This window comes from Notechis scutatus, chromosome 3 (assembly GCF_049901735.1).
Source record: "Notechis scutatus isolate UNSWTSFEM ecotype Mainland chromosome 3, rNotScu1.2, whole genome shotgun sequence".
NCBI classification, from domain to species: Eukaryota; Metazoa; Chordata; class Lepidosauria; order Squamata; family Elapidae; genus Notechis; species Notechis scutatus.
In genome coordinates, this window is record NC_142011.1 from 54,747,489 (window position 1) to 54,770,721 (window position 23,233).

The window sequence follows — 23,233 nt, forward strand, 5'->3', positions numbered from 1 at the left end:
GCCACCCTCAATTGCGCCCTGCAACAAAGCGCCTACCCGTCCCAGTAGTGCAACACCTATTACACTCGCTGGGGGGGCAAGGTCTTTGCGAAGCTCGACCTGGCGCAAGCCTATCAGCAACTGCCGGTCGATGAAGAAACAGCCGAGGCGCAAACAATAGTCACCCACCGGGGAGCGTTTCGTTGCAACCGACTCCAGTTTGGAGTCAGCGTAGCCCCAGGAATTTTCCAGAGCCTCATGGAGAGACTGCTGCGAGGAATCAAGGGGGTGGTTCCTATTTTGACGATGTATTGGTGTCAGCAGCCAACCAGGAGGAACTAGAGGGTCGCCTAAGGGAGGTACTAGAAAAATTCAAAGGGCCGGGCTAAAGGTGAAGAAAGAGAAATGCCAGCTATACACAGAGCAAGTCGAGTTTCTGGGGTACCTCCTAGACCGACATGGCATCCACCCAACCGGAAGCAAGGTCAAAGCCATAAAGGAAGCCCCCACACCCAAGAACAAAACAGAGCTGCAGGCATTTCTGGGACTGCTAAATTTTTATAATGTGTTCTTGCCCCAAAAGGCGACCGCGCGGAGCCTTTGCATAGGCTCCTGGACAGGACGGCCAAATGGACCTGGGGAAACGGGAGGACACCGCATTCAAGAATACCAAAGACCTGCTCACCTCGGATGCCGTTCTCATTCAGTATAATGAGACCCTACCCATCGCCGTCACATGCGACGCCTCACCATTTGGCGTCGGCGCTGTCCTCAGCCATACACTCCCAGACGGAAAAGAAGCACCCATCGCTTTCTTTTCAAGAACACTCAGCAAACCGAAAGAAACTACAGCCAATTAGATAAGGAGGCACTGGCCATCGTCGCAGCAGTAAAGAAGTTCCACAGTACCTCTACGGCCGCCGATTCACCCTCATCACGGACCACAAGCCGCTGCTGGGCATCCTGGCAGGGAACAAGGCCACCCCGAACATCCTATCCCCCAGGATGACAAGGTGGTCTGAGTTCCTCGCCGCCTACGACTACCGGCTCACACACAGACCCGGTAAGACGATCTCCCATGCAGCGCGCGTTGAGCCGCTCGCCGCTCCCGACCTAGACGACGATCCAGCTCCCACGACGACCACCCTCAGCATAGAGACATTGCCGGACCTACCCTTAACCGCGTCAGACATTGCCCGAGAGACTAATAAAGACAAGCGTCTGGCGCGGGTATTACATTGGGTAGCAAAGGGATGGCCAGAGAAAGACAGCGATGATGCATTCAAGACATTCCGAAACCGACAAACAGAACTGTCACTACAGAAAGGTTGTTTGTTATGGGGGGACAGGGTGGTCATACCGGAAAAACTGCAAGGGAAGGTATTAAAATTATTACACGAAGGGCACCCGGGGATTGTGAGGACTAAAGCTTTAGCCAGAAGCTATGCTTGGTGGCCAGGTATGGACAAGGAGATCGAGGCCTGGGTAGCCAAGTGCTCGCGCTGCCAGGAAACCAGACCAAATCCCCCCGCAGCACCAATTTTAGAATGGGAAACGCCCAGGGGACCATGGTCGAGACTCCATATAGATTTTGCCGGGCCCACAAAAGGGAACACATTCCTCATCACGGTAGATGCTTACTCCAACTGGCTGGAGGTAAGCAACATGAAGACCACCACAACAGATGCGGTAACCAAGGTCTTAAACAAACTCTTCGCAACCCACGGTCTCCCGGATGTCATCGTGTCAGACAACGGACCCCAGTTCACTTCGCTGGAATTCGAAAGATTCCTAGCGGGCGAGGCATACGACACGCACTGACAGCGACGGCGCATCCGGCCAATGGTAGGGCAGAACGGATGGTTCAATTTACAAAAAGAACCCTCCAAAAGATCGAACACGGGACATACAAGAAAAAATAAATAAAATGCTCCTAATACAACATATCACCCCTAACACAACGACTAACAAAAGCCCGGCAGAATTACTAATGGGGAGAAAACTAAGGTCACCACTCGACAGACTACACCCCACATACAACCCGGAAAAACCCCGGACTCATCTAGCAAGCACCGGGTTTTTGCACCAGCGACGCAGTCTATGCAAAAACCTTACCGGAGACCCACTATGGGTACCGGCAACTATAACCCAACTGACAGGACCCCACTCCTACCGGCTACAGACAACCGACGGACAAACATGGAAACGCCACATCGATCAAATAAGATCAAGAACAAAAACACAACCGACACGCAACCAAACACAGACGACCCCGATAACACAAACCAAGAGGGGAGGGAAGATACAGGGGATCAAATAGGAAATAACCAGCAATACTCACCAGTCAACAGCCAGCCCGAAGTCTCACCAGGAAGGAACAGCCAGGCCAGCTCAACCAGCCCGGAAAGACCAGGCAGGAGCGGCGAAAGTCGCAGCTCGACCAACCCGGGTAGACCGGGAGGGAGCTGCAACAAGAGGCCCAGCGACACCTTCCAGGGGGTTCCATCGACAGGGCCAAGAGAAACAGAAGTCCCGACCGAACCGGCCGGGAACCAAACAACAACTAAGCTGCGCAAGTCAAGTAGACAAGTACGAAGCCCGCCTACCTACGGGACTACGTTACGTAGGACCGAACCAAGAGGGGAGGGGTGTTCTGTACAAGTCAATTTACATACTCGTAGCCCGCGTCGCGATTGGTTAAAGCGCACGGCAACCGGATTGGTCGGCGAGCCGCACTGATTGGTCGTTTGCGAATCCCCGCGATTGGTGGAAACTAATCGCGGAGATTCAAGCGGTGTCATTAACATGCGGCCCGCGGCTCGGGAATAAAAGCCGCAGTTTTCCCCTTCAAGCTTAAGCTGTAGCAGGAGCCAATAAAGAGCTGAAACCAAGTCACTGACTCCGAGCTTCCTTTCCCGACGGACACGACACCAGGGGCCCCCAACCCCCAGTCCATGGACCATCCCTGGGCCGTGGCATGCCAGAAAGCAGACTGTACAAACAAGCGGAGCCCCATCTGTGGGATCAGGCAGCCCGCTGAAACCATGCCCTCTCTGGTCCTTAGACCTATCCAAAGAAGAATCTACTGCCTTGATGTCACTGTAAAGATACACAATGAATATTAAACATCACACAGGAAATCTATAGATCTTCAGATTGTTGTACAAGTCTACATGCTTCCTACTGCCACCCAGAAGACACCACCAAATCCATAATCAGACTCTATACTACAACCACATTTGCTCTGTTCCAGTTGACAGAAATGCTGAACTGATGGAATTAAAATGAATGCCTGATTCAGGAGACTGGACTATCCGCCTGATGAAATGAATAGACAAATCAATACATCCAGGTCAATTTTCACGGAATATATACATCATAGGTCTTAACAAATATATAAAATAAGAGGCACCTCCATATTCTTCCAATATGATAGACGCCATCATCTCCAAACAATGCTCTCTGGATTCTAATAGGAAAAATAGAACAGATTTTGGAAGAAGAAGAAGAAGAAAGAAGAAAGAAGAAAGAAGAAAGAAGAAAGAAGAAAGAAGAAAGAAGAAGAAGAAGAAGAAGAAGAAGAAGAAGAAGAAGAAGAAGAAGAAGAAGAAGAAGAAGAAGAAGAAGAAGAAGAAGAAGAAGAAGAAGAAGAAGAAGAAGAAGAAGAGAAGGACAAGTTTCACATCGGAACTCAAAATAAGGACATAATGATACAGGTAATCCTTGATTTCTGACCACAGTTGGGCCTGGAATCTTGGTCTTTGAGTGAAGCAGATGTTAAGTGAGATGGCCTTGTGATTGCTTTATTTAATGACCATAATCTTGGTACTTTTGGTTTCAGTGGTTAAGCGATCTCCCAGGTCATTAAATGGACAGAGCAAAAGAGCCACCTGCTGAGCTAAACTCTTTTAATGAAAACAAGGACATGAAGAATCCACTCTGCCAATTTCAATAATGTGGAAATAGGAACATTGTAGAATACAACTTTTTTCATAACTGAATACATGTAATGTCTTACTGAACAGCCACACTGATGGGACAATGTGTCTAAATAAAACATTAATCTCATTATATCTCTAACGTGACTCAAACTATATTATTACAATGGACTCAAATGCCCAAACAATCGTTTATTCTTGAATAAGGCATAATTTAAGAACTATCGAAGATTTTTATATTGATGTCGTTGGAAGAAATATCCTTCTGGGTTCAGTTCCAAGTGGGGAAAAAAAGACATTGAATTCATGGAAGTTGCTTGGAAAGAAGATTTAATGGTGGACATGCCTTGGAGCTCCTGAGCAAAAAGGGAAGAGATGCTGAGAGTCCCTCTGTTGGGCCCCACCTTAGTGTTTCCTGTTCCTGTGTAAGACTTATATCTCATTGGCTCCCAGGGGTGGGGGTCTTTGTAGGCTTTGTCTGGACCACATGGCTTCACCTGACTGCTGGCTGATGCAGTCTTCCCAGGCCAGGTGGTCAGATGGGTAGAGGCCTTTGTTATGTAGAATACCCTGGCCCAGGCCTTAATGGCCCACACATTAACAAAGGTGGGGGGGTGAGTTTTTGCCTCTCTGAGTTTCTACTTCCCTTTTAGGGGATATTCTGCCTTTTTAATATTTCCTAGGATATTTCATTTTTCTAGGAGAAGGGTGGGTTTCTACTTTCTACAATGTTATCTCTTAAGTCTATGCAAAAGAACGAACCTCTAATTCCTTTTCCATTATTGAAGTTGACATATCAAATTGACTCATCATCAACAATTGTACAAAGAATAATTGCTTGCATAGGCTACTTGTATTATTATATATGCAGAAACCATTGAGAAACGAACGGAAAAAAAAGGCCTAATAATTATTCAGAACGGTAATTATTCTAGGCTCTTGCAGCCAAAACAATGGATCAATGTCTCCCACTGAGCCTATGCACCCGCTATCTTTCACTAAGAGAAAAGACACCACCCCAGCTTTTCGCCACATTTTATTTGGACTTTTTTGTCCGCGTTCTTCGATTTTGCCTTGTTAAAAGTATTTCTGGATCTGGATGTCGGGCACTTTTCTCGGTTTTTTTTTTTTGTTTTTTTTTCCCGGTACGGCGAAACAAAAGGACCTCGAGGTCTCCCGAGGGGTGCGAGGAGCGCAAGTTCCGCCAGGAGGCGCTGCAGAGATTCAGCGCCGAGCCCTTGCGTTACGGGCCTCTCGTGCCCGAAGCCTCGCGCGCGAGCGGGCCGGATTCCGCGGGTGCGTGCTGACGCAGGTGCTGGCCTGGCCCCGCCCCTTTTGCCGGAGCGCGGCGCCTGCAGACTCGGCGCTCGGAGAAGGAGGTGGCGGAGCCCTTGAAGGGGAAGCCGGCGGCGAAGCACGTCCCCCGTCCGGTTCTTCGGCCTGGGCGATCGCCCCCACCCCGCTTCCCCCCCGGTTTCCCTTGCCCGCTTTCCTCCAGCATGTCTTCCGTGCCAGACGCTGCTGCAGGGGACGAGCTGAAGCAAGCCAAGGAGATGGAGGACGCGGAGAAATACTCCTTCATGTCCACGGTCACCAAGGCGCCCAAGAAGGTGCGGGCCGCCGGGGGACAAGCAGTAAACTCGGGGAGGTGGTGGTGGTGCTGGGGGCGCGCTCGGGGAAGGGGCGGGGGCCGGAATCGGATCCCACCGGGGCCTGGAAAGGAGAAGTGAAGTGCCGGCCGGGACTGGCGTCCCCTGAAAGTCATGCCCTTTCAATGGGGAAACTCCTTCCTCTTGACCTCCTGGGATGGGACTGGGGCGTGCGGCTGGCTCAGCCCTCTGCACATGCCCCGAGGAGCTCTTCCGACCCTTGGATTTGTCCCGGGGGCGGGGTGGGGGTGGCTGGGGCTGAGACCCGGTCCCGAAAACCGATTCCACGAGGCGGAAAGGGAAGGGACCGTGGCAGGCGCACCAATCGAGAAGGGGTGGGGGGAGGAAGAGGAGAGGAGAGGAAAATTTCCCCCCTCCAGGCAGGAGAAAAGAGGACGGGACTCTGGAGCTGGGCAGGCGGTGGGGAGCTTCGGACTCTTGCAAACTGCTGAAAGCGCCCCGGGGTGTTCAGTCTGTCAGGCCCAGGCGGGACTAGGTACCGCAGCTGTATTAAGGCATTTATCCTGGCTCCTTCCCTGCCCACGGAAAACCCTGCTGTTAGGCAGGATATACTACATTGGAACTCGGTGCCTGGAGTATGATACTGCCCGCACACCACTTTCTAGCCAGAAGCAGCGGCGGGGCCGAGATTCAAACGGGCTGTCCTCTCTGCCAGATTAAACGTTCACCTTTCCCATAATCAGACAGTATTCAGACAGTACTACAGTTCTGGAGTTTGGAAACATCCTTTGTGACAATGTGTCTTTCACAGTTTGGGTGCTTAGGCCAGGTTGCATCTTTTGTACCGGAAACCCCAAGTATTTTCCTGTTACATCATTGCAGGGTTGTTGTTGTTTTTTCCCCTCCTTCCCTTGGATCATTTTTTTATTTTATTTTTTATTTTGTCAGGCGATTGTAAGATAACAGGTATAAGGATAAACATAGTTATGAATGCATGAAATAAGAAAAATAAAAAGAAACAATAGGTCAGGGACAGTAGGCATATTGGTGCGCTTATGCATGCCCCCTATATCTTGTCCTATTCTCTGAGATTGCCTGGAAAAAAATCCCTGCAGTTTTCTTGGCAAGGTTTTTCAGAAGTGGTTTGCCATTGTCGTTTCCCCAGGGCTGAGAGAAAGTGACTAGCCCAAGGTCACCTAGCTGGCTTTTGTGTCTAGGGTAGAACTTGAATTTGTGGTTCCAGTTTCTAGCCTGATATCTTAACCACAAATCAATAGCGCAGGATTAATGCACACAGTCTTCTATTATCCTTTGTAGAGCCTATCTCTTCCTTAAATGTGCTGGTCCAGAGCTTGCTCTGAAAAATTGCACACATATTCTTTGCGCAACTTAAATGGAACTTAATTTGTACTCCTGTTTGCTTTAGAGATTTTTTTAAAAAAAAACTCACCTTCTCTTTACAGCTATTGCTTTTAGTGAAGCTGCTCTTGTCACCTCTTGAATAATGCACAATTAAGTTCTCCGTTTAGAATTGCTTGGGAATTCAATCTGAGCCGAACATTGAGTCCTCTCTAGATCCATAGTGCATGACTGAATTTATACTTGAATAGAGCACAGAGCAAAAACTTCAGAGGCAGCAGGCTAAATGGAGTGATACTGAAGCACAGTTGAACTCATTAAAATTGTTTCATTTACTTTATTTGGAAAGTTCTGTTTGCCTCTTACAAATACTCCTGATCCCTTTGTGCAGCTTTCAGGTAGTAAATTCAAAGGTTGACAGCAACTGAAGAAGCTATATCCAAAGGTGTTTTAATTGAAATGCTCTATGAACCAGAATGTAAAACTAAATCAACAAATCTTTCCAAAACCTTAAATACTGGAAAAAGAGAGATTTTTTTTCTGTCAACATTGTCAAATTAAATTCTTAAGAATTAGGAATTATGCTATAGATATCTGTTATTTCTGTAAACTATATCTGTAAGCAAATAAATTTAATTCACATTTCCAAGATATGAGAAATGTATTTATCTTTACGTTCTGTACTTATCTACATTTTGCAGTACAATTTGCTGCTCAAAACTGGAATACTGTACAAGAATATCTATTCGGAAAAGTTTCATCTAAAATTTTATTTTTTAAAGCATGATTATGGTAAAATTTAATGGAATGATCTTACGATTGAAAATGGAACGTTTTAATGTCCACAGTATCTTTGTTGCATTAAAATTCAAAAGAGTTAACATACAGAGTATTTATTTAACTAATAATTTGCTTTGGTCTGACAAAATTTTGAACCTTATATCACAAAAATGATTTTTGTAACCTTAGGATGAAAAGTTGTGGTTCTGATTTTACAAAGAGAACTTTCTCATGCTTGAGGCTTTTCTTATGCAAAACTAGAATTTTAAAACTAATGGAATCCCATAATAACTTTATTTCCAAAAACTACATTTAATGTTTGATGTGTAACATGCAAAGAGATATCTGGACTACATCCCTGAGAGCTCAGATTATGGAGGAAACATATAATCCAATCTTGTGCTAGCATCTGTCTCAGAAAAAATAATGGAGCATAGAGAATGCTGTCAGCATAAATGCCTCTTGCTTGCATATGTTTTGTGTTGTAGCTATACTGATAAATTTTGTTACATTATCTTTTCACATTTTTATCAGACTTACAGTAAGCCCTTTTAAAACCAGTAGGATTTATTTACAATAGGATGCAGTTGTAGAAGAGGCCCCTAACTCCAATTTCTTGCCAACAGCTGGAAAAGATTTTTTTTAATTACCTCCAGAACCATTCTATAGAATGACTGGACTTGGGTTGAAGACCAAGAACGTTTAATATTTAGGAAGTCCAAAGTCCTTTCTGGCCCACTGTTTCCTAGTTCATGACATCAGGAATTGTTGCTTTCAGAATTTAATGGTGCAGCAGGAGAAAGTTTTCAGTGTTGCAGTTTTCAGTCAGAGGTTCAGAATGCTTTCTCCAACTTCAGATGGATAAATCTTAGTGATTTCTGTGGCTACAGGTTTGTATAAAAACTAATGTTCATGACTTTTGGGAACTAAACAAACCTTTCAGAAAGTTCAGGGCCACTTAACCTGTTAGAAATATACATAAGCTTAATTAGTTCAGTGGGCTAAGATTCTCTTGGTATATTGCAGTAATAAATGAGCCCTTGTGTAAACTGTGATAGTTGGTCTTTTTTTTTTTTTTGTAATTATGGGTCTTGCTTCTTAAATTCATTATATTACTTGGAACTTTTGGCACACAAAGTATACAAGTATATATCTACTGGTCATATATCCTAAATTTCTGGATTTCAAAATAATAAGATTCCTGTTTAGCTCATCTATTGATTGTATAGTATATATTTCTTGAAGTTTTTGTTTTCCAAATTGACCAGGTTTATTTCATACATAACTACATGCATACATACATATATACACACATGGTTTGTAAAACAAGCAATATATTATTCTGTTCTAAGATTTTTCCCCCCAGAAAGTTCATGATCGAAAATGCTTTCTGTGACAACTGAAAATACAATTGTATTTTATTTATGTATTTGTTTGATGGACTTATATCTCACTCGCCCTTCAAGAGCTTGAAATAGTGTACATCACACTCCTTCCCTTTTCACCTCGACAGGTAGGTTATGCTGAAAGAAACTGACTTACCCAAAGTTGCCCAATGGTTTTGAACAAGTTTTTCTACATTCAGCCTAATACCATATCCACTACACTACACATGTCAATTTTATTTACAATCTTGATTGTACATAGTGGGAATTTAGTATCCATGAAATACAGGATTTACATTCATATATATGATTTTAAAAATATTCTGATGAATATAGGAATACAAATAAGAGTAACTTGACATGCAATTAATTTCAGAATGCTATAAATGAGACTCTTTGAAACAATGACTAGCAAAATGTTGTTCCGGCATTAGCTTAGCTGCTATTACTAAGGCTTTTCATGCCTAAGATAAAGAAATGGTAGCCCTTTTTGTAACTCTGGAAAGTTAGAGGACATGCATAACTGTAAGGGATTACTAATGGTGCATTTCTTAGATAAATATTTCTCAGTCATACTGCGAGTGGTATGCAAAATAGACCAAGTTGGGCAAAAAAAATATTTTTCTAAATTGGCAAAGAGTTCCTTAGAGAAAGCAGAAAAGAAGGGAGGCCTAACAGATCCTACTTAATGTACAATGAGGCAAAGGATCTAAGTATCTTGGCAAAATGAGATATCTCAGAGGATTAAGCTTAGGAGCCAAAAAAAAAAAAAATAAGATTTTGGAGCAATTAGCTCTCATTATTTGACTGTAGTGTTTTGGTTAGAGCTTAGGATAAAGTAGTTTCTCCAGTGATACCATACTGCTGCAGCCCTAGTCAGATTTCATTCATTACTTTACAGCAGGGTTGTAATCAGTATTATGCAGTTTTAAGTTCTTAAAATTTTTAACTGATAACTAGTGGCAAATGGATACAAGACCTCTGGAAAAGTGGGTCTATTCTACCTTAGTAGAATGCAGGTTCTTTGATAGTTGATGAGAGTTCAGCTAAAACACTGGGAAACATGTCATCAGCAATTTGCAGATCTACTTGGCTGGTATCCCAGCCACCTTTGCACTGGCTGGTACCAGTAATTTCCAGTTTTTCTGATTATGGAGTCAGTACCTCCACTGTGCTTGGAATCAGCTCATGCTTCCCACAGTCTTCTGTTTCTTAATAGAATCTTCCATTCACCTGAAGGGATAAAAAATAATCAGAGCAAAAGAGGTTCTGCTGCTGAAACAGTAATTCTCTATAGCCACTCTATTGTCTGCTGGCAGGAAGAGGAAGTTAACAATTAGTTAACCTTTATTATTACCATGGTTTTAGTTTATAGTTTAACTTTCTACCTTACCCATAATGTTAATTATGATTTGCAGCCAAATTCTTGCCAAGAATGGCTTAGAACAGAGGTTCTCAAAGTTTGCAGTACTATGAACCCTTAAAATAATTACTTAATCTGTGTGTTCCCATCATAAACAAAATGAACAATTTTATTGGATTGGGGATAAGCAAGAATGAAATACATCAGTTCAAGAAATATTTCTTCTATTGCAATTTACTATATAGGATCTTCTTGAGCCATCTAACCATTGTTTTGGCAAAAATAGGAGGAAGGCTTTAGATCATGTCAATGAAGACTACATGATGCTCTAAGTCAAGGACCTTCAAACTTGGCAAGTTTAAGACTTGTGGACTTCAACTCCCAGAATTCCTGAGCTAACATGACTGGAGGAGGAATTCTGGGAGTTGAAGGTCACAAGTCTTAAAGCTGTCAAGTTTGAAGACCTCTGATCTAAGTCACTAGTGTGGAAATTACCATTGAATCTACTGGTAGAGTCATAATCTCAATTTTTCTTTTACCACTCAAAAGTATTTTCCATTTTGAAAAGCTAAACATTTAAAATTACAGAAATCCTGAACTTCACTTAATGAAAAGCTTTTTAACATTTATGGCTTTTGTATGAATACTCTAATCAATCATCATATTACATCATATTTTTACCATCAGGGGTATATGACATATTTAATTCAAAACAGCCCTTTTAAGGGTAAGTATATGGAGAATCATGGCCATTAGTTGCAAGATGGCTGATGAGATATATAATATGCTGATTGTGTTCTCCATTTTCCTTTATTTTGGTTAGACACAAAAGAGGAGAAACACTGCAGAATACTTTGCCATAGATTCACTAAGTTATCAACCTGACTGAATTTTATGTTTAATGAACTAGGCCCTTTCTACTGGGAATATATTACAAATGTAAATTAACTTAGGAACAATTTCCTTTTATGAATAACTTTATTAAAAATTTCAAATAAAGAAATATAAACTAGCAAACTAGTAACTGAAGTAGGAAAAAGCAGGTAGTGCAGAATGAAAGAAGAAACAAAGCCAAAAGCGCAGAAAAAAATAAAAAGGAAGAGAAAGCAATGACTTCCAACTTTATTTTACAGCGGATATTATAAATTTACTTTACATTTGCCACATACCACCATTTTTCTGTTACCCAAGCATCAAATCCATGTCATAATTTCATTTTTTTTTCTTCATGAAAAGTCCAAAAGAAATTTCCAGTCAGCAATAAAATTAATCAGTGTCTTTTCTCTAATCAAAGCTGTCAATTTTGCCATCCATTCTTCCATAATAGGCAATGTCAGTTTTTCCATCATTATTATATAAAAGCCTTTCTGTTATTGCATGTGTAGAAAGTTTCATATTTTTTCTCCAACTATTCATAGCTAGGAACCATTTCTGATTAAAAATAATGCCTAGCCTTTTGTGACACCAGAATTAAATTTATTTAAAAATTATTTAAAAGTCATTGAATATCACAACTTTCCTGACTTACCCTATGGCCAATACATTTTTATTTTTTAAATATGGTTTTAAAGTGATAAACTGAGAAATTTTCCAAAAATAATATATGAAAAGCATTCACTATCAGATCCTGTAAGTGCAGTGATGTTAAGAAAAATTCCTTTAGTGGAAAAAAAAGCCATGTGTGTTGGAATGAAATTATGGTATTGTAAATAAGAAAATACTAGCATAATAATCTGTTGCATAACTAACATTCTAATTGAGTTAGGTTGCAGATTCGTACTTTGTTCAGATTGTAGTGGAAAGAGTAACTTTTCATTGATCAAATCTAGTCAGCCATTTTAATTCACAAAAGATACATGAAAAATATGAAGAGGCAACAAAATGTGCCTCAACTTCTTTATGGCAATGGAAACTCTGAATCTTGTTATTACTCTTTGCTCTCTGGCCAATTAAATGTAGCTCCTTTTCCTGACCTCTCCATAATTATTACCATAAAAGCAACAGTCTATTTTTCTTTCAGCTTTGTTTTAGTAATGTGTGGTGGCATCAGAAAATTCTGCTGAAGCTTTTGGTGTGTTTGCGATGCCAAGGAGAATGTTAATGCCATGGTGTGGGTTTGATTCAATAAAATACAGTGCAAACTGATGAGAAAAGATCATTCAGGGTGAACTCAAACAAATGGGGGCACCAGGGAAGCGGACTGTACCCATACATAAGGCAATATTTAATTTGTTAACTGATTTTAATCTGTGTAGAATGTACTAGACACATTTATCTCAGGTCCTTTGTAAAATGCTGCTGTGATTTTTTTTCCTCCTAGCTTAGCTAATTAACCTTGAGGCAGGAATGTATTCTTGTAAGACCCAGAAAAAGATTGCAGCTAAATCTTTTGCATAATAATTGAAACAATTGTCCCCTAAAACCATTTCCTGGGATTACAATGGGTGTCACAGGGCTTCCTTTTTCTGCAAAATAAATAAGATTTTATCTTCTTTAATAAATTTAATAATGAGAGAAGCTAACTATTTCTCAATATGGTTCTTTTTTATGGTACCCTTTTGCAAAAGCTAATCATAGAAACTACTGAGTCGGACGTGTTTGGCTCTTTTATTTCATATAAGAAAAACATAGTTTCTTTCTGTGACCTCTTATAAAGTATTTTGGTTTAATCTATTTGAATATTTGTATTACTTCCCTCTTCTCTTATAATTGTCAAAAGCTCTTAGCACCAGTATTAAAATCCACTTTAATGTATAATGCTATAGTTTTTAGTTCTTATAAAAGAATCCATGTCCAGCTAGGGGCAATGATTAGCCAACTTCGGCTGATCTCAGAAAATGGTCAATACTTGAAAGGGAAACCATCAGAAACTCAATGGCAAACTACTCAGTTTGTAAGTCTTTACTATTTGTGTATGTATTGGCCCCTGTATTGGGTTTTCATATAAAAGATCCCTTTTTATTGACATTAATTGTTGTTAAGTCACTCTGAGAATGACGAAGGTCTAGAAGGGTGGAATATAAATGTATTTCCAGTTCAGTTACAACAGAATTTGTCAACTCGGTGCTGTTAGATTTCCATGTTTTCTAGAGAGTTTCATGATCTCCTAAATGGTCTGGGGAGAAGATCCAGATGGCATTCATAGTAGGTAGGATCTTTTGCCAGCTAAGCAATCCTTCCTGGGCAATTACTTGAACTTTAACATTTGCTGCAGTCCTGGTATGAATTATACATGGAACTGACTACCGAAGGAACCTTTTTATATAATAAGAAATGGCTTTATTTGTCACCCAAAGCCTTTTTGCTGAATTATCCACATTAGTATTTCAAGGAGTGGTGATCACTTCTTAGGCATAGCATTCTGTCCTTTTATTCTTTGCTTCGTTTTGATGTTTTGGAGTTTATGAGAATATAAATATTAGTGTTTGAAACTTAAAATCTTAAAGCAACCACATGTTTTCCAAGGATCAGAGTGTAAAGCACTTTTGGAAGACAAAAACATCTAATATTGCTGCCATGAAAACTCAATGTAAAGTCAGCAGTTATTAACCCCGGCAAAAATAAAAAAAAATTTAGCTCGAAAGAATAAATACGACTGCAAGCACTTATTTGGATAGCATATTTGCTTCTTCATCTACATCAGTGGTAGTCAACCTGGTCCCTACCGCCCACTAGTGGGCGTTCCAGCTTTCATGGTGGGCGGTAGGGGTTTGTCCCCTACTTTATAAATCACCATTACTGTGGAACCGGTGGGCGGTTAGAGAAAATTTTACTACTAACAGAGATACAAAAGTGGGCGGTAGGTATAAAAAGGTTGACTACCCGTGATCTCCATGTTAATGTAGACATAGCTAGGCTCAGTCTTTTTCACTTCAGTATTCCATCAAGCATCCTTTTAAAAGATTGGACATTCAGATCTATTATATTTTAGCTATTCTCTTAGTTTGGTTGACACACACCATACCTATAATTATTTCATTTCATTCATGCTTCCCTTTCAGGCCTCTTACATTTTAAGTCACAGTCTTCCATATACCATCACCATTACCAAATAGGCCCATACTATTGATCTCAAATAATATTTTTATTATAATTTTAAAAAACACTTACAAAAGGCAGATTTCCTTTGCCCTAGTTAAAGTCCTGGATCTTATAGAGTACGCCTTCCTGTCACTGTGAGCTAGTTGAACTATAATATGTGCTCTGATCAATACTGTGTCCTTAGTAACAGGCTTACTGCTGTGCAGACTCTATTCAGTTAAAGCTTATAGTAAAAAAAAAAAAAAATAGCTGGCCCAGGATCTGGACTGGAAGTGTGATGATGTATGCAGAGAATCTTGTCAATGAAACAGATTTAGAGTGCGCCAAAATTGCATGTAAATTTCCCAAAGTTGCCATTAATGCTTGAAAAGGAAGGGTTGTAGGTTTGGAAATCAGGAATCTTGTTGAAGAATGGATTAAGGGGAAATTGTTTTTTTTTCTATTCGTGTTTCTCTTTTCTTTTTTACAACTTTCAGTTGTAATGTTTACATTAAAATGTTTACGGTACCTTAAATTACTTTCCCCATCACAACCAGACAATAGATCTCACAATTTCATACATTTGTTGTTCGGCTCTATAAGGATAATATTAACATGGACTGTTGGGAGCACTAGGTAAGAGCATATTGTCTGTGCATGAATTCAGTGACTGAATACACAACAAAGCATTACTTCCCTCTGCCTCATGAGACTACCACTTTTTTTTTTTTTAATATTGAGAATAGCATGATCCCGGATTATCACTTCTTCATACAGACACAAACTCAATTTCATATTCATCTTTGTGTTCTATTCCATATCCTATTACTGTTTTAATATTTTCTCCATAATTTTCCCCTCCCTTGGTTTTCTCAACTTTATTTTTAATTATCTATCTAAATTCAATTATATATCTTTTTTCTAAGTTTCAATGTCTTTCTAATCATTATATTTATACTTTTGTCTATCCTGTTTCAATTTCATGTGATCTTTTCTCATTGAACAAATTTTCCCCTGTAGTTACTAATTGGAGTATGACACCTTTATATCTTTTAATTTTATCCATTCCACTCTTATTTAAACTTCAATTTATGCCTTTAAAATGATAACATTCAATATAGTACATAACTTCCAATTGAATTCTGCTTGGTACATTCTTAAAATACACACTATGTTCTTAAAAAAATTATATATATATGACAATAGTAAATAAAAGACTCATTCCATTCCAATTCAATTCCATCTTAATATTAGTTAGAATCTTAACAACTTTAACATTTCTTTTCAATTGAATATCATACTTCCTTGTGAACACTTATAAACTTTCCATAATTAATTCTTTTTTTTCAAATCATTAATAATAATTAAAATGTTTCCATCCTTTCCTAATTTCATTCTCTCATTCACTTTATTTCATTTATTTATTAACAAACATTACACTGCATTACAATAAGTATTTTATCCATCATTTTAATCATACATTGCTTCATATTTTCTAAAATTATTTCTATTTCTAATATAACAATACTATCTTATGTACCTTTGCAGAATCCCTTTTTCAATTAAATTTTCACCCATTATCTCTAAATAGGCTTATACTTTCAATCCTTATACCTTTTCCCTGTTTCTTTATATCTTGTTTCTGTCTTTTATAACTTCTTTTCCTTTTCTTCTTCCCGCTCTTCTCCCTCCCCCTTTTGCCCCCTTATCTCTCTACTTCTAATTCTCTCTTCTGTGATCCTCTCTTCTGTTGCTTCCTAATATTGTAATTATTTTTCAAACTATTCTTTTTTTTTTGGTTGTTTTTTCAAATCTTAAACTTTTCACTCTTTTTCCCCCCTTCCTTTTTTTTTCTCACATAAAATTACTTGATCATTAAAGATGGCTTCTTTTTCCCAATCTTCTTGTTCTACACATGTTTCTTGTTGTTTCTCATAGTTCCAGATCTCCATTTCTAAAAATTGAAATACGAAGCCTAAAGAACCTCTTCCTTCTTGTGCATCTTCTTTCTGTTTTTTAAGTTCCATTTTCAGTTCTTCTAAAAGTGATGCCATTTTAAACATTTTTAAACAACCACCCAATTGATTTTATTCATTTAAATCCAACGGCCAAAAATCCAAAAATCACCAAGTAATCCAAATAATCCAAAGCTGTTTCTTCTTGCTTCTTTTTTCCACTTTCCTGGGGTTCTGTTATTTTGTTACAAAGTTTCAGTTAAAATGTATCTTTTAGGAATCTTGTTAAAGTTTCACTGTAGGTTCCTTTTAGTTCCAGGCAGTCTTCTCCATTTTTCCAGATCCCGCCCTTTCATTCTTTTTCTCTCCTTTCCTGCTTTTAAAGGTTTTTGAGTATCCAAAAGTCTTTGTTATCCCTTTGACATTTTATTTTCAGCTTAAATGCCTATTGATGTCAAAGTGGATTTTTGTCAATTTCTTACTTAAATCTCTTAGCTGTCAGTATAAGGAAGGGAAGGGGAAAAAAAGCCAAATCCTTTCCCTTCCCTCTCCCCTTCACTGTTTCAAAGTCTTCTTTGGGAACAATGTTGTTTTTTATAGTTCAAATTCCAGGGTACCTTATGTTGTTGCTTTTTAGGTTTAACCCTGTCAACTAAAACTTTCTCTTCTTATCTTCCTCCTGCACATTCTTTTCCAGTCAAGTGCTTCTTTGAGGTGGCCATTTCTGACCACAGCTGCAACCACCTTCGGGAAAGGGAGTAATGGCCAGCTGAGGAGGAGAGATGCAGCTCTCCTCGACACTGCTGGCAGTCTCCCCCCTCTTTACCACCTCTACGGGATGGCTTAGCCCCGAATCCAGCCAGTTCGGGGCGCTCCGGCAGTGAGCATGGATCGAAACCGCGCACGATCGCGGATTTTGGTCCGTTGCCGAAGAAACTCAAACTGGAAGTCGAAACTACTTCCACTTTGTGCCCCTTGTTGCAGTGATATGAAATGAAGATTATATTTGGTAATGAAGGTCAGTAGTTAAAAATACCCTTTTAACCTATTCAAGAATAACTTAATTTTTCTTTCAGACATACACACACACTCACTCTCTCACACACACGCACACACACTATGGAAAGTCTGGAAAGTCATTTTTGAAATTAGAAAAGCGTATACAAAATAATGCATATAATGGATCGTTTGTGTTCTTATATTTATCCAGTCTCTATTATCTCTCCCATTGAGGCAGAAAAGAGAGAAGGCTGGCACTGGAATTGAGTGTGTCTAATTGACAATAGTTACCTTTTCTTATTGACAGTTGCATACATTCTATTTCTATGGTAGAATGTAGAAGCATTGCAATACACGGCTGCATGTGAGCTGCATGTCAGTAATTGGTGGAACTGAAACTTATGGGGGTTAAGTCCGGGAGTATTTGGAGTCGTCCATTCTTTGATTACTCAAACAACAGATGTAACTTGCTTACTGAATTAATCCATATTTTGCATTTTCTTACTAAACTGAACCATGGTCTGGTCCATAACGACTTGCTAAGCCACAAAAGAATTCTAAATAAGATGAAAATCCATTTACCATATCTATCTATATTATCTCTCTCTCTCTCTCTCTCTCTCTCTCTCTCTCTCTCTCTCTCTCTCTCTCTCTCTCTCTCTCTCTCTCTCTCTTTCATTCTCCCTCTCTCTCTCTCTAGTTAAATTTGTTGTAGGACTCTATTTTCTCTGCTCCTTTTTCCTCACAACCTAGTTTAGCTGCTCCAGTATAATTTCCTTTCTGAGCATTGGTCCAAATCAGATTTTTCTACTTCTCAGTAGTCTTAAATGTATTCACTGAAGATAATTGTGGAATATTTCGGTATATTTGTGTTCCATTAGTATTCTGATACTGTATAAACACTCCTCAACTTCCTCCATCTTGGTTTTAGGAATCTCTAGAACAGTCAGCTCAGAACAAACAATAGCTTTGCAAAATATTGCCATTATTTTATCAAAACAACTCATTTCATAATTCTCCTTAAGCTTAAATATGCTGAAAGACTGTATTCTCCCTTATGAGGCTATCCAGTTTTTAAAATCTTGGAAAATGCCCTTTTCTCTTTCTAAGTGCAATGGTGTTACATTTGGCTAAACAACACCATGTTCTGCCAGTTCTGGAATTTCATGCCAAGGCACCAGTGGCCTCACCAGTCGCATTATTAATGCCAAAATGGAACCCTCTGGGACTCATTCTGATTGGACCAAGATGTCACCCAATGCCATCTTCTGCAGATAGAAGCAGTAGAATTGTAATATTGTATCCTGAACACCCTCCACTCAGAGTTACTCCAGAAGGTAACCATAGGAAGCCAAGAAGAATCAAAGGAATTGCATTCTCACTTCATCTCTCCTTGTCTGGTCATCCATTCAGGCAACCAAATCTTACTCGACAACATAAGGCTTGAATCCAGATTGGAATGTTTCCTATTTTATGGGGTTTTTTGCTACATTTTTTTCCTGCCAGTTTAGTTGCTATAGAAGCTGGCTTAGCTTTTTCCGAACAAAGAAAGGAAGAAAGAAAAATAGTGTAATTGAGTAGCAAGTTCCTGAATGATAGGAGTCTTTCTTCCTCAGTTCTTAGGGACAACAGACCTTTAGGCCTACATTAGAGAAATTTAATAAAAGAAAAGGAAGCCAACAAATTCTCACTTCAAGGTGGCCCATCTAGATCTAAGAAGTCAGAAAGAGGGTTTTCATTATTTTCCCTGGGCTAAGGGAAGGGGAAAGAATAAGTAGATCCTTTCCTTTAGGCTAATTAATTTCAGGTAATGAGAAATAAGATCTTTACTGAACAGATCAGATTTTTGATGATAGCAGATTCTGTTTTCTGATAAACCTTAATTTTGGAATTATAAATTATGGCAGTGACCCAGTATTTCATTGAAATCCAGCATCAGGCAAATAAGATAAATATGGAAATTGTATCTGTGTCTATATACGTATAGTATATATAGTAGAATTAGCTTACAACCTATCTAACCAATTCAGAACTTTCCAGTGAGAATGGTTTTAATTCAGTTGCAAATCAGCTGATTTCATCAGCAGTTCTTGAAGGCAGATTTCAAAATACTCTCCATAATTTATGCCTTTGTCCATGAGGAGCAAATGTAAATGTAAGACTCCCTCATTATTTCTTTTGCTGTCCTGTTTCTTCAAGGCTCTGGGAATAATGCTGTCATCCAACTTGCACTATGTATTGGTCAGATTGTTACAAAATAATTTTTCTTTGTTAACTATATTTTTCTTGGGGCTACAGCTTGGTTTGCAGCTGTTCCTAGGGAGAAATTTGGGCTGATGCTTGCAAACACAATCTCCTATAAGCATAAGTTAGTACCTGGTTATAACATGTTTTGTCTTGCTTATTTTTATTATTTTTATTTTATTTTGGTAACTTGGTTTGTTATAGCACGTGGTATACAAATAAAATTCACTGTTACTGGTAGTGATACTTGTGCTGTCTACATTTATATAGTAAAACTAAGATAATTGTACTTCTTTGACTTAAATAGGAAGGTTAAAATCAGCTTAGATATTATTTGATGACTGCTTTTGTGGCTGTTGCTCTTAGAAAATGTCTACAAATTTGCTAGTGTTACCACTCTACAGAGAAGAGGGTGGAAGCACTACAAGTAGAGAATTCACCAGAATTACAGCCATCTATGTTCCTGCTTCAGATATGTGATGCCTGAATATTATTAATGAAAAGGTTTTCCTTAGGGCCTTGTCTGGACTTTCCCTTTCAACTTGCAGGCTATGTTTAAATCAGTGGGGGGAGGGGGGGAGGTGCTTGCTAACAACAGATTGAAATATCCATAACTTCAAATTTGGAACTTACCCAGTTCTATAGATTTAAGAGCATGGAACAATTCATTGAAATAAAACACGTTTTTAATTGGTGTTCGTTTGTTTCATGATAGTGTTCTCCCATATGAGTATCATTGATTTGATGTGGAAGATTGATATTTGAGGGAAAGGACTTTGGTCAGGTTGTGTTGCAGGAACAATATGGTCTGTACATTCCTTTAAGAACAAATGCCACCACATTGTCTGTATTTAAAAGGATTCTAAAAAGCAAGGTTCATTTCTGTAGACTCTTTTCCTTTCCTACTTCCATTGTGTACTTCTTCGCCAAGAAGGACAAACTGTTCATGAAGAAGGAGGTATCTTTCAGCTCTTATTCTATTAACGCTAAAACCATCCTATGCTTCAATATAGAAGAAGCTCTTTCAGTGTGATTCTTTCAAGAATTAACTTTATGGTGCTGGTGTTTCTGTTAATCTATTATTATTCATCAGTTATGTATTAAATTTAATCTATTCATCTGTATCTGGCTTTCTAGCACTGTTTTTTCACAAATACATTAACTTGTTATGTATATTTTCCATTTTAAAAACAATTGCTTTTTACAGCTATCTGATTGTTATGTAAGACCCCGAGGCAGTTTCTGTCTGTGCATCAGTAAAATTAGCATTAGTATGTACATTTTGATGGGCGGCCAAAGATTTGGTATAATGAAAAATAAGGTCTGGGTTCCCTTTTAACTTTCACAGTGCAAACATAGAGTCAGCAGTGATTGTCTTCTCCAGTATAGCATATGTCAAAATTGACAAATTAAGGTTTGCCTGAGATTGTACTGTCACAGAAAACTACTCTTTTTCCTATCTGCTATTCAAGCATTGCCTATTTCTGAAATTATTTTATCTAATATCTTTGCCATACTGCCAAAGCTCATAAAGTATAATCCTAGATTTTATTTTCTAGGATCTATCTCCTGATGCTTAAGAATCATTTCTATTGTAAGAACTATAACATTTCCCTTTTTATGTAGTCTTTGGATATAGATAGAGTTAATGAGTTGTATGTATGTATGTATGTATGTATGTATGTATGTATGTATGTATATATATTAGTGAATTACAGGTGCAATCTCCCTTTGGCCAGCAGTATTTCTATAATTATAATTAGAATGGACTCTTAGAATGGACAGATCTTATTATATATAGTCCCTTTCTTTCCATGTTTATTATACAAATTGTATACTACTGGTATTGCCATTACTAGGGAGTAATGTGATAGTAGCAAAGAGAAGAGACTATATCCAATGCCTATGCAAATTTTAACACCGAGCTTAAAATGGCTGCTTTTCTAAACATAACCTCAGATTTTAGCAGAGAAAAATTCAAGCTAATCCTCATGTTTATCATATTGAATACTGTGCCTTCTAGTTTCTACTTGATTGGGAAACAATCATACATTTGTATGGTTACAGAAGCAGAGCTGATGTAAAAGTCACTCTGCATTTTCCTAACTATGATCATTTGCTTCCAGAATCAATTACCTTTTTCTTTAAAAAAATCCATTTACAAGCTTTGGCAGAAGAGATAACATAATGAAATAATGACTAGATAAGCAGTTTGATTAGTACTATTATGCAGCTTTAAATTTGTAGCACTAGAATTCCATACTATAATTGTTGGATTTGGAAATGTTCTCCCTTTGTTTTAAAAATTCTAGTAGTTTTAGTCTGAGTCCTGAAGTTTGAATAACTGACATAATTGAGTACAATAATAAAATGGGAGGGGGGAGATGTGGGGAGGGGGGAAGCTGCCAGATCACTGGTATATAATAGTGTTTATAAAATCAACTAATCAAATATTTATTTATTCTATGCTCTAAATTTGATTTTTTAAATAAATTTGTAAGTCTTATTCTCTTGAAATTAAAACAAAAGGTTGTATCAGAACACACACAATATTAGGAAAGAGAAAAACAGGTCAAATTAGAAAAATCTAAAATATTAAATTTCTATAGCAGTGTGGTAATAGAGTATTATCCTTCAGTATCATTGTACTGTATTATCATTGCTAGTTGTAGTATGCGATGCTTCTTGAGAAAGAAGAAATAATTTGGCTAAATCTTGGCCACCTTGTAAATACATATTTACTACCCTTCAATGAGAAGAATGTCTGTCTGTCTGACTGACTGACTATCACACACATATTCCAAACTCATTTACATAAAGTTGTCATATTCCATGCTAGCATATCACATGTTTAATCAATTACCTCTGTTATTTTTCTGCATTTCCAGGCAGCCTTTTTAAATCCTATATGCTCCAGGTATGTTAAATAACAGCCCCCAGTATTCCCTGGTTAGCTGACCAGGGAATGTACTTTAAAGTAGCACCCTCCCCCCCAATTGGATATATATTGCCCCTTACATGTTACATTCAGTCTTACATAACCATATATGGGGGGGGGGGGGCAACCTATTTCCAAAGCTACTGAAGGGAGAAGAAGCAGCAATGGAGGGAAACTAATCAAGGAGAAAACCAACCTATAAATAAGAGAAATTTCCTGAAAGAATAATTAATCAGAAGTTCAGGTGTTGTTGTGCTCTATCACTGGAGACTTTAAAGAAGAGATTGGACAAACATTTGTCTCAAAAGATATAGGGTCTCCTGCTTGAGTAGAGGGTTGGACTAGAAGGCCTCTAAGACCCCTTCCAATTCTGTTATTCTGTTATAGTTCTGCTCCCAGAACTTGGGTTATTTTTTTCCAGGTTAGAATTTCTCCCTATCGTTTTATTACAGCTAGCTGTTTATACACTTGCATTTCATAAGACAATTGAGGAACAAAAGGATTTGTTGTGTTATTATTTTTTAAAAGGTATTTGTTTATCATTTTCTGATTCCAAGCAAAGGGCTCAGTTAGTGTAATTTATTTTGTACGTACCATATGATCTAAACAAATAAGTCACAGAGAAACTACATGCTGAGTTAAGATGTGTTCTATTTGTTCTAA

At 38.8% G+C, this 23,233-nt stretch overlaps 1 protein-coding gene across 1 annotated transcript in view; it reads left to right on the plus strand.

The window, feature by feature from the left end:
• Positions 1-5,133: 5,133 nt before the first annotated feature.
• AHCYL1 (adenosylhomocysteinase like 1) overlaps positions 5,134-23,233 on the plus strand; it is a 45,576-nt gene continuing 27,476 nt past the window's right edge. The window contains exon 1 of the mRNA XM_026678089.2: positions 5,134-5,527. Within this exon, the coding sequence (XP_026533874.1) occupies positions 5,417-5,527 (111 nt within the window). The 5' untranslated portion in view covers positions 5,134-5,416. The remainder of the gene's footprint in view (positions 5,528-23,233) is intronic.